The sequence below is a fragment of the Micropterus dolomieu genome, linkage group LG01 (genome assembly GCF_021292245.1).
Source record: "Micropterus dolomieu isolate WLL.071019.BEF.003 ecotype Adirondacks linkage group LG01, ASM2129224v1, whole genome shotgun sequence".
Lineage (NCBI taxonomy): Eukaryota > Metazoa > Chordata > Actinopteri > Centrarchiformes > Centrarchidae > Micropterus > Micropterus dolomieu.
The window spans coordinates 26518266-26536545 of NC_060150.1; the positions used below are offsets into that span (position 1 = coordinate 26518266).

Genomic DNA, 18280 nt, shown 5'->3' on the forward strand with positions numbered 1-18280 from the left:
GGTACCTTATTGGAAAGTTGTGCCAAGACTTGAAACAAGAAAGAACATGAGCGTAATTTATGAAGAAAATGTAACTTGTGTCAGGAGAATCCCTGAGACCAGCCTGGCACTGGGGATGTTTTCCCTTGTCAGCTGGATACATTTGTTTTAGGAAAAGTAACCTTTTCAAACTCCATGGATTCAATGATTTTAGACAGCCTACTTTTTGCAGCGTGATGCCTCCCTCCCTCTCTTTTCCCTCTGCTGGCCTTGGCCCCAGAACCGGCGTAAACCATCAACAGTATGTTCGCAGGCTCGGGCTGTGTACTAGGAAACATGAGCAGGGTGAGATATTCAGAGTCCCGGGCGGAGCGGCGCAGGCCGATGGATAAAGCGGAGGAGGAGACGGTGGTCCGTGTGGTTTGAGCTCAGGATCTCAGGACGGGAACATGTGAGCAGGGAATGGGCGACTGGAAACAGGATTATTGTTCTACACAACAGCGAGACGCAGGAGGGGCCCGGGACAGGTAACGAGACACACTCACACACTGTTTATTTACGGTTCGGAACCAGAGAAGTAGTTAAGGAAAAAGCCACCTACAGCCAGTTTACTCAACTTTGAATGGACAGGACTGAGTTTACACTGCCCTCTATTCTGTCATTAATATTCATGACTTTAATTCTTCTAATAGCCTAAATATATTGTATAGCCTAGATACTGTTATATAGATATGCTACTGCCAGATTAATGTTTTTGTTTCAGTGGACATCATTACATGGTACTGTGGTGACATATTAGCTGCTGCTTACGACACCACATCACGGTGCGTCTTTTCCCGTTGCAGATTCAATATTCAACATGTGCAGAGAAATGCTAAATTGAAACTGAAGAGGAAAACAAAATGTCACATTTCTGCGGCCATGCAGGCTTTGTTTATTTTGCATTAAAAAGGGAGAGCCGAAACAAAATAAACCATTCCAGGTTTACAGCGACACGCGACCGCACTGTAGAAATATTCAAGATGCTTGAACTGGAAATATAGAACACGTTTAAAAGATATTTTTTACAATCTATAGCCTACCACCAGTCTGAATTGTAGATTATGCGGTAAGTTCCCTGTTCTCCTTATTTGTTTTAGAAAATAGAGTGAAACTGTATTAAATATAATTGACTGAAATTTTGTTCTAGAAAAACATGTTTGAAGCTGAATAGGAAAATAAACATTCTCGGTATGAGTCAAATAAAATGTATTTATTAGTCTGGACCCGCTGTCTGCCCTGACAATCATGATGCACCCTTCCTCCTTTTTTCTTTGCTCGTTTCCAAAAATATCTGTAGAATGAAGTGCACACTTAACTGATAGCGATAGTTTGGATGCTTTTTGGAGGCTTTGAAGAAATCATTTGTTATGCATTGGAACTGCAGATGCAAGTGTTTACAAAGAGCGACCTTATAATGACGCATCACAACAGCGCAGTTACGCACGATCAGCCTTAGCTCAGAACAGTCTGCAGGCTGTTTTATTCAGTGTATTCGTCTGTGCAGGCACACAGCGGAGGTTAACCTAATCACAAACACCGGAGTGAAGGTGTCAAATTATAAATTATCGGAGAAATGCGTGCTTGCCAGGACAAATATTATTATATTATTATTATGCTTATCTAGAGATGATATAAGATGATTTTTTCTAATGATCATCACCGACCAAAGGTCATATTTTAGTTTACGACCACATTACAGTTTGTTAAACATATGTAAAGACTCATTTTGTAAAAAATATCCAAACCTGTTCCACAGGAGAGACACGGGGACACTGACAAATCAGAGGAGATTTTTTTTTCCTTTTTCATTTTTGCGCATCAGAGAAGTCCGGGAAATAGCTGGCCAAAGATGAACACCATTGTGTTTAACAAGCTGAGCAGCCAGGTCCTGTTTGAGGAGAAGGCGAAAGAGGTGGAAATGAGCAGCAGAAATTATCTAGAAGTCATCGACGGGCAACATCCAGACCTCCTCTCTAGCAACCAGACCATCAGAGACAACCAGGCCATCAGACACAGGCGGAGCGGGTATGTGGATCATTCTGCTGTGTGTTTAACGCTACGGGTCAGCATGTGTGACCTGTAGGCCTATTATTCACATGTGGATTAACTGGAGTCCGGGGTTACTGATGAGCAGTACCTCTGTTTTACGGCTATTTCACTCAGTACAAGTTAGCACAGAGAGAGGACAACAATGGTGGTTTTGCAATCGGAGCTCTGTGGTTCTCTCTACACCTTGTGCGCAAAACTAAGACATGATGAGGAATATCAAGCTCAGATGGGGCTTCTTGGGTGAAATTCCTATAAAATGACATTGGTGTTTTATATATATGCATGAGCATCGTTGAGTTAGAATACAGTGCTCTTCATTCAGTTTCGAATTGATAAAATAGTTTGTGCAGCTGTGCGTAAATTTCACAGGTACGCACAAAAATCAGAAAGTTACACACACAATATCCACATGGAAAGTATTTTCTAGGTCTAAAACTATAACTACTTATGCTTTACATTTCAAGACTGAAACGCCAATTTGATTATCCAGTCTGACTTTTTTTTCATGTGGCTTTAACGCAACAGGATCTTATGGATCAGGGTATCCATATTTACCGTTTCCCAATCTGTTCTTCATTTAGGTGTTGATGTTCACAGCTAATCTTAAAATTAATAAGTAGGTCAGCCGTGTTCGGTAGCATGTCTTATAGAGGTCTCCATCTGTTTCCAATAAATAATAGCCCCATTTAACTGTCTGTGTGGTCTAGTCAATCACATGAAGACCAAGTGTTTTTTTTGTTTTTTTTTAATGTATATTAAATTTCGTTTTGTTTTCCTTTATGTGGCAGGGGGCAGGTGTAAGAAAATATCATGTAATTCAATTTATTATGTATTATTTGCATGTTTATTAGGCACATTTGAGTGAGAGAACAGAGGGAAATCAGTGGGCTTTTAAGGTCTTTCTCATTTCTTCAATAATGAGAAAGAGTATTATGAGTGAGTGAACTTATGTGACTGCAAGGTGTCACCTCAGGGAAAGCAGTCAGTACTAATGAAGAACATTCAATTATTAAACAGAGGTGTGTTTGTGTGTGTTTAAACCAAAGTTCAGAACATAGAGTAAAATGTCCTTTCGGATGTTCTTACTGATCTAGATTACAAGGAAAATATTTGTAGAACATGAACCTTGAGGTTAGACTAAAATATGTTACATCTGCAGTCAGTGGAGCTTTTTGGTGAGATAAAGGGAGAAGCAGAGCACAGCGCCATACTGACATCTACAGGTTCATAAAACCTGGAGCTAAGGTGAGACTGAATCCTTCACAGAGCAGGAAAACAGGCTGCTTTAGATAAAGATGAATGAAAAATGTTTTAGTATTATTTTGGGAACTCACAGTGTTCAGTAATACATTTATAGTGATTTGTGTTGTTTTGTTGTGTAAAATATCCCTACAGTATTCTTACGAGGGCTGTTTGTAGCTGTACACAACACTGAGTTGCTGATTTGGGACTTTAAAATCTGTATTTTTTTTATCTCCACCCCATGCTATATTCCTGCTGTGATGTTTTTATAGCATCCTCTGGACATGTATCGTATCCCTTTTCTGTAAAGGAAAACCAGAAGTATAATTTCAGTTTTTTGTTAGCCCCTTGTGTGATGGCTTGGCCGGGACTGTGACCCAGCTACATTGTTCTTGATCCACTTTTCCCGGGGTGTGAAATGTTAATCTGGCAGAAATGTGCTCCTGAGCGAAATGTTTTTGTTTGTTTCACTGCAACGTGTTGGCGGTTTGTGGGACAGGCAATGAAAAATAAACTGTGAGTGGCCATTTATCTCTCTCCCTGCCTGCTTCAGTCTCTCTCTCTCCCCCTCTCTCTCTCTCTCTCTTGCTGAGTCTCTATGTGTTTCTCTCCTCTAATCCAACATCTCTAAGCTTAATTGCAATGCTTTTGGTGAGAAAATTGTATACTATATAGAGTGTTCACTTTATGTGTCATGACTAACAAATTCAGTCAACATGCCGGCCCACTCAGGACTCCACTTGCAGCTGCACAACAGTGTTTGGTTGACTTCAATAAACAACATAAACCTGGTTCTCTTTTATGGCTGAAAAAACAGACTTTGCTTTAATTTGAAAAAGGAGACATTTTGATCTGGACTCTTTACACACATGATGGATATGTGAATGATTTCACTGACAAATGCAGAATTGGTACATGTCAAATCATCCTTCTTACACAGAAGCAGATTATAAATTAAAAAATAAAACTTTTTAAAAAGAATAAATGTTCTAGATAGAAAAGAACAAAAAGTCCAGGTTTAGATTTAAATCACCTACATAATTATGGACTATCCAGGTTTTATGTGTGCATTTATATAAAATATTGTAATAGTATTGTAATTTGCTGTAGTCTACAGTTTGGTATCTGCCTGACATTATTCTACCTGTTCCTCCACAGGGGTCGTCCCAGCGGCGGTAAAGTGCGACACAAGCGTCAGGCTCTGCAGGACATGGCACGGCCTCTCAAGCAATGGCTCTACAAGCACCGAGACAACCCCTACCCCACCAAGACGGAGAAAATCCTACTGGCTCTCGGCTCGCAAATGACCCTGGTCCAGGTAAGTCCACTTTCTGATAGCTTCCATCCTGCTGCTGGTCAGATGATAAAGAATAAGTTACGCTTAAAAAAACTGAGAAATGTGAAGTATTCATGCAGGCATGAGTGTGATCAGTGAGGGAAGAAATGAAATTGGGTGTCTGCGGTTGAGTTTCGGGAGAATCAGATCTGAAAAGCTGGATTTTGACTTGTATTTTGCAATTAGTAGGCTGTGAGTAGAAAGTGTTTTTACACCTTGTGCTGTTTATTTTACAGCGCTGGTGCAGTGGTAGTTCATATAATTTCTACCTTCTTCCAATTGTTAGAGTTGGCAATTCTGTTCATTCTCTTTATTCACTTAAATGTGAAAAAAAATGAAATAAAATTTGAAGTTATCAAGGTCAGTGGTTCCCAATCTTTTTTATATGTCAGTTTCTACTTGATGACTCTCATCATCAAAATCATGTGGCTAAAAAGTGATTGTATTTATTAATATTGTAAATTTTATATGCATGAACAGGCTAAACTATTCAGAATTTAACAGGAAAATCAAAAACCTAGAAAAATACAAAACAAATTTTGTGCAGCAGAAATGTATTAAATTATTTTTCCTTCTTTGGTTTGTCTCTTTAATCCACATATTCATCTTTATGGTTCTGACCTGCAGGTTGGGAACCACTTGTGTTGTTATACTGTAGTTATAAGTGCTTTAAGTTCTATTGCACACTCATTGATAATTCAAGAGTACAGCGGACAACTTGATTTTAGCACATGACAAACTGACCATTGAGAGGAAAACCCGGCGGTGAATATGAGTGTGTTTTGTGTCTGGCACTTGCACTGTGTATGTACAGTATCATCTGGCTGACAAGGTCACTGATACAGCCTCAAAAAAGTCTGCAGCGGCTTTTTCGGGCTGCCGGCCATGATGCTTAATCTGGTTCTCATTTTGGGAGCCTGATGGAGCTGTTTGTTTTGGTGAGGGCGAGCAGAGTGCAGAGGAATGCTTTGTGTTGGACACCGGGATGCTGTGCTGCGAACACACACACTCCCAACCTCACACACGCATACATTTAAGTTGACACCCAAAAACCAGCAGCAGCAGTGTCTAAGGTCAGCGGGTGATTTCTTGAAAGTGAGCGAGGGTGATGACAGGCAGGTAAATTATTTTCATAACATTTTCCAACATGAAGGAGTAATTTTTTTTTTATTGCCCTTTGATTTTCTGTTGGTAAAACATTTGCTGTCTAGTTTCTCAAATCTAAGAATATGCTGCTCATCTCTGTTTGTCTTTGTCTTCTTATTTATCTTTGTAAATTACATAAAAATAAAATATCTTTTGGTGTTGGACTAATGGTCAGACAACACATGCAATTTACAGACATCGCCTTTGCTTAAATCTTGGAACATGTGATTTGTGTTTTTCACTATTTTCTGTAATTATTATTTGAAAATAATTGTTAGTTGCAGCCCTAGGTGGCATTTTCTTTGCTGTCCATTCATGGAGGCTGAGAACTACCTAGTTCTTCCACTGTTTAGTCCACTGCTGTCGCTGCCAGTAATGTAGAACGCATCACTTCCTGTGCATTTTTCCCTGGAAACACCCACCTGGCACCAGGTGTTTGAAGCAACTAAATCTGTCATGTTTTAGCAAAACAGCCCATCTTTTCCATGTAAATGTTGTAAATTATTTCTTTAAGGTTTGTGCTAATAGTCCATCACCGTTGAAATCCCTCGCCGTGCCTGCATGCCGTCTCCTCTACGGTACATGCAGTACAGACAGGCTACGGGTGAAAGAGTGGTTTGGCTGCTGGGAACCCCCTATTTTAATCTCTCTGGGCGTGCCATCCTGTCTCTTCTCTCTCACCCCATTGACAGCCATCTTTCCTCCGGTCCTCATTAGCGAGCTGTCCCACGCCTCGCCTCGCCTCACCTCGCCTTGCCTTGCCTCCCCTCCCCTCCGGCCAAGCCACATGTACTTGATGCTACTTTCCCCGCTGTGTGTCACAGCGCTGGGCTGGAGACAAAGGGATGTGGGATGGTCTTAGTTAACGAGTAACGCGATACTGAAAGAGGGGATCAGAAAAATAAGTACTCTAGCATAAGGCTCCTGTCCCAGCCCCTTTGTAAGCCGCTTGAAGTCTATTGAGCATGAAAAGTTTTTCTAGTATAACATCTAATGGTCTCCCTTCCCAGTTAAAGGAAGAGCGCTGGCTCAAGTGTCTTTTTTATTGCATCTTGAAGACAGTGTTGGAAAAAATGTATTATGGAGGGAGGCTGTGCGAGTCCAGAATAAGCACGGGGGACGTACATCTTGGTCGGAACATTAGTAAATGAAACGTTGCATTTGCTGGCCGTTTGGCGTTTTGGAGGGTGTTAAATGTTTCTACATGGCGTTGATACAGAAAAGATGCATGCTGGGGTGTCTTTCTGGAGCGTCTGGGATGTTTCTTAAAGCTCAATTTCAGAGAGAGGCTCTGCAACCTGACTCTGTTTCTGTCTTTTGCCTCGAGTCTCTCCTGATTTTTCTGAATGAGACTGATGGCAGGCAGAGTGCAGACGTTTTCATAAAGGATAGTCTTTGTTTTGCTATGGATGTAGAGGTGTTTGGAATCAAAACAATGACACATGTTTCTATTTGCTGTGTCTTCCCCCTTCCTTCTATTTCTCTTGCTCTCAGGTCTCCAACTGGTTTGCTAATGCAAGGAGGCGGCTGAAGAACACGGTGAGGCAGCCAGACCTGAGCTGGGCGCTCAGGATCAAGCTCTACAACAAATACGTTCAGGGCAACGCAGAGAGGCTGAGCGTTAGCAGTGACGACAGCTGCTCTGAAGGTATGGCTCCACGGCACCTTAGCTTTAACTCCTTCTCTCTTCAAAGTGCCGTTCCAGGTTGAAAGAGGTTTCTGTCGTCTCCAACTCTTCAAAAGTCTGCTCTACAAACAGGAATTATGGGTTTTGAAAGAAGTGGGCACATACAGTGGGAGCCAAGGAGGGTTTGATGAAAGACTCTCTTGTGTTGCATTATGGGAATTGTAGTATACAGCAATTTTGGGAGCTTGACCCATACCAGAGACCATCTGCTGCTAAGATTCTACCATTCTATTTAATCTCCTCCTGTCCCACAACTTTATGAAGTGCACTACTAAAACAGTTTTTCCAGCAAAGATAAGGTTACGTATCATCCTTTCTCTCACACGGAAACCGCCTCTCTCTCCCCATGGTATAAATAACAGCATTAAGTGAACTTATGAGGGCCTTAGGGTGGTGATGATGACTGCCTAATCTTGAGGCCCTGTCTTGTAGAGGGGCCCTGTGTCAAACCATAATTCTAAGACCTATTATTTCAAGTATATGATACTCCTACATACGTTTGTGTTTAATCAGTTTGCTACCACGAGTTAGTAAATTAGGAGTACTAGTTGGCATCTGGGTCTCTAGGCAAACTGTAATGAAGCTACAGTATATGTAGTACCCAGTGTATAGAGATCAGGAGGAGCAGATGATTAGCGGGGGCCAGAGTTTATATTTGACCAGGGGCCCAATTTTATTTAGCACTTCTAACTAATTTCCAGCAACAGCAGTGTTAGTAATCACATTTTTGTCTGTGACCCTTGACCTCTTTAGGTTATGGTTACTTGTAATGAAGACCTAGGAAGTTTGGGTTTATCCTGCAGTTCTCTTCTATTGATACTTGCTTTGGATAAAAGTTAAAGCTACATTAGTATCCTTGAATCTGCATTTGAATCTGAATCAGATTTTCAGACTTAACAGGCGTTTATTTTACAAGCATGATGGAAAACTTTTTCATTTGTGTAACTGCTCTATCCATTGCACTGATGGATGATCAAGGTTCAAGGTTCATTTAATTGTCATTTTAGAACACAGGGTTGCACAATGAATGAAGTTGTAGCCCCTTCACACTTCACACACACTGGACATACATACAAATATTTCAATTTTATTAATTTCAAAAGAATAAAATGAAACAAAACAATGTATACAGTTACTTATATACATATGCACACAGAATGTGGAAAAATAAAGACTTTGTTTATAGTGGAAATGAGGGTGATGCAAAACGTAGCGGTTTGGTGATCACTTAAAATATATCACATCATAAATTGGTCACATACTTTGGTACGAACCTGATGCTCTTTGTACAGAGTGAGCAGGAAAATCTCCTTACATCACACGTCTTGTGCCCCCAAAATCCAAATCTAGCATTATGACATGAAGTGAGGCGAAAGGCCAGGCCATCTCCCCTTGCGCCTGCACCAAAAGCGGGCTGATGCTATGCAGAGCCATGTTTTGGATGTGTATAAATGGCGGGTGTGTGACCCAGCCGGGAGAAGCAGAGGCTGGCGGGCTGCAACACGCTGTCATTAAGACACCCCGCTGAGCCAACCTCTGTCTCCGAGCCTACAATTGGAAATGAGTAGCTCTCTGTCAGTCGTGTATTTACAGCAACTGCCTTTTTCTGCTCACTGACAGCACTGAAAACATGGTCAGGAAACAAAAAATATAGAAAACATAGATACCCAGGCAGTGAAAAAGTGAACAGAAAGGACGAGTGCTGTGGTGTCAGTGATCTCTAATTAAATTGGAGAGGCTGAGCATGCGGCTGAAAGAGGAATGTGTGCGTGGTGTTTGCATTGTGTCCGCCACAGGCCACTGTACCACTGGAGGCTCTGTATATCTCCCTGACTCTTCTCCCTGTCACATTATGGTTATGAAGCTATCCGCAGCCTGCTCCCACTTCTGACCTATGTTCTAAAAGGCCCTCCATTATGTTTTTAAGCCTATTCTTTTGTTCCAGAGGCTATTTATGGGGCCAGACCTGACCCCACTGACTCAGCGTACATTCCTCTTACTGTCCTGAAATAGTCCAGTCAAGTCGAGTCAGTTTTATTTATGAAGCCCAATATCACAAATTACAATTTGCCTCAAGTGGCTTTACAATCTGTACTGCATACAAGTCTCTGTAGGTCTGAAAAATGTATTTTTATTATTTATTTCAAAAGGTGTCGGATGTAGGACAGATCAGATTTAGTGTGTCTTGTGTGGTTTCAGAGGAGATGCTGAATTGTTCATTAAATTCTACCTCAGACAGCACAGTGAAAGGAGAGCAACTACGCTCCCTCCATGTGTTTCTGATATGTAGGAGCTATAATTTTAATTTGGCCCAGCCTGAATCAAAGGTCCAACCTGCCCAAATTACACAATTACGGTCTTGGCAGGGAGAGTATCTAGAGCGAACCTCTCCTTGATTTCCCTCCTGCCAGAGGATATCTGTTTTTTCAATACAGTGTTTTATCTTTCCTCCCCATTTCTTTCATCAGGTAGAAACCTGCACTTTAATTCCATCTCTTTGGCCACAGAGCACCCTTGAAATAATTTATTTCTGCAGAAATAGACGTGCGTAGTGCTCTTGATGGAGAGGAAATAGACTACCATCCGTTATGGTTTGGTAATGCGCCTTAAGTCTCGGCTGGGCTTTCTGCTCTTGAGGCAATGCCAACCGGAGGGCAGGGGTGCCAGGTTGAAATCTCCCGACCCTGGTATTTAGATTCAAGATTAGCTCAAAATAACTCAGACTCTGAGTCAGTGGGGATGGACATGCAATACACAGAAGTTAGAAAAATCATTCAAACTGAAGAAGCATTTGCTGAAGAAAATGTGTGTGATTGTATGCATTACAGTATTTAACTCAGTCTGTACATGTCATCAGAATGAATGTATTCACAGTTCAGATCAACATGTAATAGTGAACACTTAAATTTTAAATGTTTCAAAAAAAACATTACAATTTGAACTACATACAGTTACACAGAAATTGGAATACGAACAGTATGTGTTATATAATGTTTTTTGAGTTACTGGTGAGCAGAAAAGGCCCAGAAATAGGAAGACATAGACAATACAAGACTGTGAATAAGTAAAAATACTAGGAAACAAACACATCTCTGCATTGCATTTAAATTCTTTTTTTTTTTATGATTCTGCCCCTTGATGATGTAGATGGGGACAACCCTCAGAGGACACAGAGCGGCCCCGAGGAGCTCAACAAGCCTATGTACCAGAGCGTGATCAAGAAGGAGGGCTCCTCCATGGTGGGCATGGCCATGGGCATGGGTATGGCTATGGGTATGGGAGCAGGGCTGCGCTCGGCCGCTGAGGCTGCCTCCCTGGCTGAGGACTACGTGTCTCCACCCAAGTACAAGAGCAGCCTGCTGCACCGCTACCTGAACGACTCGCTGCGCCACGTCATGGTGGCCAACGCCGTCATGGATGCTCGCAAGAGGAACCACTCCGGCTCCTTCAGCTCCAACGAGTACGACGATGAGCTGCTCTCGCCATCCTCCTCTGAGGCTGAGGCGAACTTTGTTTATCGGGCTGGTAAGGAGCCACATTTCTTGCATTCTTTCCCTTCAAGAGTCTCCTTCACACACACGACATCCTTCACTTTTGTTCTTTTTTTGTCCCCTCCATCTGCACATTTTGTTTTAATTCCTGCAGCTGGTCCATTATTTCCAACTGTCGGCCTCTCAGTCTTTCCTCCTGCCTCTCTTTCTATATTGCACTGCTACTGCCTTCTCACACTGGTTTCTTCCACCTCCCTACTTTTATTTAATATGGTGTTTGCTGTTGCCAAATGTGATTCATGTGACTACTGAAATAAATATGCAGTAAAGAGGGCCTGAAGCCTTTAAGAAAGTGTTGTATTAGATTTAAGCGGAGCCCAGTGTGTCCAAAACACACTAATACACATTCACATATCCACGGCAGAGGAGCCCATGTACTGACACTTCACACACTCACACAAGCACACTGGCTGTCACTCACCCACTCCAGCCAAACAGAGAAGGAATTCCCCCCAGCCAGCTCCTCTGACCAGGCTTTAGCAGGCCAGACACAACAAGGCCATGTGGAACATGCTCACTTTCAGACTACCGTTTGGCATACCTTTGATCCTGCCATGAGGTCCTGCTGAGAGAGAAGGGGCAAGGCTAACGGGCTGTGTTTGTGTTTTGGCAAACACTGTGTGTGTGAGACCTAAAAGCATCACTTTTTTAGTTTTAGACAAAGTGAACATCACCTTTTAAGAAAAGTAAAAATGGGAAAAAATATCTTAAGTCAGGCAAAACAAAGTTGACTCTCTTGATATAGGTCACTTGTCGTGTACATTATGCTGCCAATGTTCTCATGGTCAGTTGAGCTGGAAGTTTTCTGTCATCATTTTCTACAGAATGAGAAACACATTCCAGGGTGAGATAAAGCCAGATAAAGTGTTTCTTTGGTTTTGTCAAAGCTACTATTGTTTTTCTTATGTATTTTGTGTTTTAGCACAATATGCTGCTAATCGGTTTTCATACCAACTGGAAGGAAATAATCCTTTAAAAAAGTCATCTTAAAGACTTTATCACTGCCATGTGTTTTTATTTAGGGCATCTTTGTTGCAGGTAATTTTAACATTTTAACTTTTCAGAATCAATAACAACCAACTCAAGTAAAAAAAACGACACCAATTGTAATATGATATAGGAAATGTAGAGCAGATATATTGATGTTATCCATGGGATGTAATGACTGTAAAACATATAAGAATTAAGTGAAATGAACTAATAGTTTGCCATTAATTTGATGTAAATATGTAAATTTTTTGTTTATTTTTAGACAATTTAAGAACTTTTAAACATGATATGAAGTCTTGGGGCTTGAAATAATGAGTAAAATCAAAATTCTGCTAAGTACTGCTTCATTAGTTGAATTCCCAGTATGTAGCGTTAAAACTCTGTAGAGACACTTTTTGTAATATGAAGAACATACATTTGCCATACATTTCTAGAACTTGAGTTGAGTTCAGTTAATTCACATTTTCAAGGCAGCAGGGAGACTTTTTCCTTTTTTAAATTGAACCAGCTTGAAATGTTTTACAGCGGTGTAACTGACACTGATGCTCTCCTAACTGTGAATTTTGTGTCAGGCCCTTGCAAATCACACGACTCTGCATGCTGCAAAGACTTTTGTGACGCCTCGGCTCACAAGTCGTCTGAGCTGTGAACAATCAGGGTCAGATCTGTCCAAGTTCTTCCTCAGCTGAGAACACTGGGCCTTTGTTCAAGCAGACTTCATAACCAATAGTAATGTTTTCACTTTCTGCTGAGCATAGACAGGACCCGGAGGGGGCGGATTTGAAGGTGTAGGTGATGGAGTGACGGAGGATGGGGGAAGAGCAGATTTTATTGTTTCATTCAAAGCTCCTCTTATGGACAAATGTGTTTCATATTATCTGAGCGTGAAGGAGGGTGGGGGTATGTGTGGGGTTTGTATGAAATGCATCAACGGCTGCGACAGTTACAGTCCTCCTGATCGAAAAACTTAAAACCCTGTGACCTGAACGAACATCGGGTTTTTTCACATCGAAGCACCTGCTGGGACTCACAGATGGAGAAAGAAAGAGCGAGATGGATAGACCAAGTGAGACTTATAATTCCCTCTCTACCAAATTTTAATAAGAGAAATCCCAAAAAAATCACCTGGCTGGCCTGCTGTTTTTAATAGAGAGTAACTATTTTATCTCCATGGTTAATATAATTTCTTGGCGCTGACGTCTGCCTCTTGGATTTCTTGGGCTCTGGCACTTTTACAGACGTGTTACTCTGTTACATGCAAGAGAAGCTTTTGAATCCACACATGGAAAGTTCTCCGAGGCGGTGTTGACTCATGGGATCGAACACCTGCTGGGGCCCTCCAATCCAATCGAAACGAAACAAAGAAAAGTCAAGAAAATGAAATTTTAATTCCACATGTGATCTTGCCGACACAGACAGAGCAAATGAAAGAGGGAGGCAGAAAGAAATCATTTTAAGCTTGGGTTTGCATCATTTCCTCTGCAGTTTTTTTTTGCTCCTGTGGCTACACATTCCAGATATTTTTGTAGTGAACACATTCCTCTTTTACAAACAGTTTTATTGTGTTTTTATAATAATTGAAAAATGTTTCCCTGAGTAGTAGGTTTCATATAAATCTGTATCAGTTAAACAGAATAAATCAGATTTAAGCTCTGTGAATGTTCCACACAATTTCGTTTTGACAATGACAAAATGTCAATTTTCAGTCAGTGATGAAGAAAATTAATTTGAACTTGAAAGAAGGAGCACAAACGGTGCCTTTTGGCACATTCGTTTGCCGAATTCCTGCCTGTTGAATAATTTTGATTGGCTAAAGCAAAAGTGGCGTGCCTGGCAACCATCTTCTCATTGGCTAAAAGTCCATTAATGGGCCAGTTGGCTGTTGTAGCCGCAGCCTGAGCCCGCAGTGTTATCTGTGACTACAGAGGGCAGTCAGACGTGGCAGGAGATGGAGAGTGTAGATTTACCCCAGTGGAAAACTACACTTCTGCTGGCTTGAAAGGACTCGCACACTTGCACAGGCACACTAATGTACCATTCACAGGCCTGATACAAGCACACACGCACGCCCACATCCAGTGCAAACACTCACATGCACACACACCTACAGTCCAAAGCCTGTGGGGAATTTCATTGAACACAAGGAGCAGTAGAATTCCATCACACATGCCAGGGGTTTCATGCCAAATTACCCTTTAATGGGATATTAAATGGCAGGAATCTGGTTCAATGTTTTTCTTCTAGCTCCGTACCAGATTTCGCCCTGTCTGATATCATATAGATCATTATACGCCAAATAACTCCCAACGTTTCTGCGGACGGGGACTAAGAGATCTCGGTTAGACATTTTACATGAGGCTGACAGTGGTACATTTTCTCAGGTTCTCTCCTTTATGGACTTATACAGCTGAGTACAGTGACCTGATGGTGGATGTAAAAGCTTGCCAATGCTTCAGTTGATGTGGAAAAGTATCAGTAGCTGAAAGCAAGTCAGTGCCCACCAGCAAGTTTCCAATAATTTGATTTTTATGTGCCGCCGCTTTCGAAAGTTTATCTGTTAAAATAAGATTAGGATAATTAACACAATTCTGATAAACAAGACTGCGAGTCTCCAGCCATGCCAGTATTTGCTAAAATATTTAGCAGATCATGTTTGTCTCAGTTTAGTGATTACCAATAAAACACAAAGGGCAGCTGATGCTGATGGGAATATCATTAGTTGTGCAGGAGTCTGGTCATTTACAAAAGTAAATAAAACATTTGACCTGATGATAGTGCTACATGAAATGTTAAGGGATTACCAAAGTGATTAAAATTAAGAACACCATGGTTAAAATTAATTATATATTTTTGTTTGGTACTACTTTTTTATTGCATTCCTTTCATTTACAGCATTAAAGTGACTTATTTGTAAGTTGGGTGCTGCTCCACACATATTTTTCTTAGAAATACGTTCAAAGAAAATTGCAGCGTTTGACGGCAGCCACTAAGCTCCTGAGGGCCTTTCAAATTAGGTCACAGCGAGTGCCAGACAGTTATTGAATCCCGGAGAGTTTAGTGGCACTTAAGGAGCTCTGGAGTTGTCCAGGTGAATGGAAGAAAAGTAATCTTAATGTGGAAAAAAAAAAGAATGTTTGGATTTCTTGAGGTAGAAAGGTAGAAAGATCTGACGTATGTTCGTGATAAAAAAGATTTCTATCATGGCTGTTTTCATATTTTTGACTAACAAGATACTTAACTGGATTTCCTTTACCATTAATGTCTCTCTTGTTTCCTCTCCAAAGAGAAACCCAACTGTGATGATTTATACAGCAGCGTTGTTGAGGGATCCTGGCTGTTGTGTCTGATTTAAGACTCTGATGTCGTGTTCAGTGACTGATGAGCAATGTTGTAATTTACTGTAGGCCACAGAGCAACAGGAAAGACAATGCTCAACGCGGGGCCGCTCGGTGACAATGAGCCACTCCCGGACAGTGATGGATGAGAACTCGTCATCTTAGGAATCCAGAAATGTGGACGGACTGGCTACAATCTGCTCTTTCCACATTTTCATAAGAAAGGAGAAAGGGAAGACAGAGAGAGGAGGGGGTTGGGGATGTTGTTCCAAGACAGCAGCTTTTGCCAAGACTCGCTGGGCTCAGGCTGGGCTTTAGGAATCAGTGTGGAAGGGACAAGAAGAAGAGAGGGAGGCACTTGTTCCATCAAAATCTAGAGTTGAGTTTCTCCAGCAGTGGCCTGTTGGGAAAAGAAAGAAAGTGTGGTGGCAGTGAGGAAGAGACACAGAGACTGTGGTTGGAAGAAATGAGAGTGTGCCTGTGTGTGTGTTCTTCACTAAGACAGGGACAAGAGGGAAATCGACAAGGCCTCACTTTATCAAGGGGCTGTTTCAGGAAAAGGACTTGGATTTAAGGATTGTTACAATAACAATTAATCTGAGGTTAGGGAAGTTCACATTGATATTTTTCAATTTATTGTGCTCATCTGTCATGGTGTCTGGCTATGTAGATAGTTTTCATTTGAATATCCATCTCTGTAACTTCTGCCAGTGCAATATATTTCTGAATTTTATATGTGCACCTCACAGCATTTCAAATTTTACTTTCAAAACTTTAACAGCAACGTGTCTTCCCCAAAAATAAGAGACCTCGCTGTAGTCGAACCAAGGAACAAGTGGTTTCCCAAACTTCTTAAATTTTTTTTTAACAAACTAGCAAAACAACATTGATGTAAACATGAGGAATATGAATGTCAGTGTTGAGAGCAATTATAACGGCCTATTCTTGATGAACTTGTAATAAACACAGAAAGTATGCTGTGGTATGTGGTAAAAATATTTGAGGGGTTAAATGTACTTCTATCATTTTGTAGTAAATTGAGTAAATTGGCTTGGATTGAGGACAAAAACTGCACACACGTCATCATGCTGTGTACTATTTAGCTCTCTTTGTTGCAGTATTACAGCAGATAGCTTTTCCTTACAGAAGAGAAATTCTGTCATATTTAATTTATTTAGTTTTTAATGTGATGTTTGTTGAAAAATACTTCTGTTTTGAATGTGAATGTTGCCTCTTTTTTTACGCAGTGAAACTGTATGTACTGTAAGAAAGAGAAAAAAAAAGAAAAATGGAAATGAACAATTCTTGTGTCACCCTTGGCCTGTCCTTAAGGTAGTCCCAGGTGCTGCTACACCCATTTTGGGAACCACTGTTGGAGACAGTGAGATCTGGGAATTATCCAAAGTAATTTTAAAAGAGTTTTCAATGCTGTGAGCACCACAAATTAAATTCCATTTACCTCACTTGTGTTAGGGTGAAGGAGGAAATGTCAGAGGCATACATTTAAACTGTCCGAATGGCTTGATATCATTAGGGGTGTGTTGAAAAAATGTGTTGTGTATGTGTGTGAACTGACCCTTTAAAGTCAGTTTAGAATGAGGACTTACTGTATACTGCAGATAAGCATGGTTAATGCAAAAGGTAAGGACTAGGTATACAATAAGTTAGACCGCCTGAACAAGTATAGCAGTCCGAATATTTGTAATTAAGCATGCATGTGTATTGGTGTGTGTGTACTATCAGCTCTGCGCCCTTGAGACAGACTTTCAAAGTTACAGTTCACAATGAAGATACACATAGCTATATACATAATGTATGTGTACAGATGGTACCACCACCCTGGTAAATGCATGCTTATGTGTCAAAATAAGGGACCTGCATCACACAACACACTCTAGATTAATATTTGCACAGTGATGGATGTGACAGGCTGTGAAGTGTCCTTCAAGGCGTGGTCGGGCCAACGGTGGGAATGACTGGGAGTTGGCAGAGGTGAGGTATAATCCTGGCACCGTTCTGTGGTGCAGCTTCAAGCGAATGGAAAGGTGGATGAAGAAGACAGACAGAGAGAGAGAGAGAGAGAGAGAGAGAGAGAGAGAGAGAGAGAATGAGAGTGGAAGAAAAAGAAATCCTGATGGGGAACCTCTGTCACTGAAGCTGGGATATTGGCTTCCGACCACTAAACAGAGACTGGGTGCGAGGCGAACAGAGAAAAACAGCAGCAGACTGAGACAGTGTTCATTCTAACTGTCGTCCTGAGGAGAAGCGTTAACAGACAAACATCGGCACAGACACTGTTTATGCACAACTCCTTAACATAGCACTGGAGTGCGGAATAATGAGCCCTCTCAACCTGATCGTTTTTAAACCATCAGCACGCCAAGGCTTTTTGGACACACACACACACACACACACACACACACACACACACACACACAATCAGGTCGACAGATTCAGAGAACACAGCTGCCTGCCTAGTCAGGGAAACTGAGCCGCACTGCCCTGGTCTGTATAAAACACAAATTGTTTCCATTTTAAAAACCAAGCCGTGTCTAGAACAATAGGCTGCCATTGTGTGTTCCCACGGGATGGAGGAGAGCAGAGAGAGCTTTAATGAGAGCAGAGGTGTGACCTAGCGAGGACACACACACACACACACACACACACGCACACACACACACGCCCACACACACACACACACACACGCGCGCGCACACAGAAATCCCCTAAGAGTGTGAGGCCAATTCAACCTACCACTGTGAAGAATTGCAACATAATGATGCAGTGAGTGCAGCGCAAACATATCATTTGGCCTCTAGCTCAAGAAAAAAGGGATATTTTTGGGCACATGAAAACACTTAAAAATCCGAATAATGTTTACTCGTGGTTTGTGCTTCCCCCCCCCCCCCCCCCCCCCCCCCCC

The 18280-nt window shown here is 41.5% G+C and overlaps 1 protein-coding gene across 1 annotated transcript in view; it reads left to right on the forward strand.

The window, feature by feature from the left end:
* The first annotated feature begins 339 nt into the window (after window positions 1-339).
* Window positions 340-18280, forward strand: part of mkxa (mohawk homeobox a) — a 26423-nt gene continuing 8482 nt past the window's right edge. Inside the window, exons 1-5 of the mRNA XM_046062765.1 lie at window positions 340-506; window positions 1778-2046; window positions 4471-4630; window positions 7289-7442; window positions 10629-11006. Of these exons, the coding sequence (XP_045918721.1) occupies window positions 1871-2046; window positions 4471-4630; window positions 7289-7442; window positions 10629-11006 (868 nt within the window). The 5' untranslated portion in view covers window positions 340-506; window positions 1778-1870. The remainder of the gene's footprint in view (window positions 507-1777; window positions 2047-4470; window positions 4631-7288; window positions 7443-10628; window positions 11007-18280) is intronic.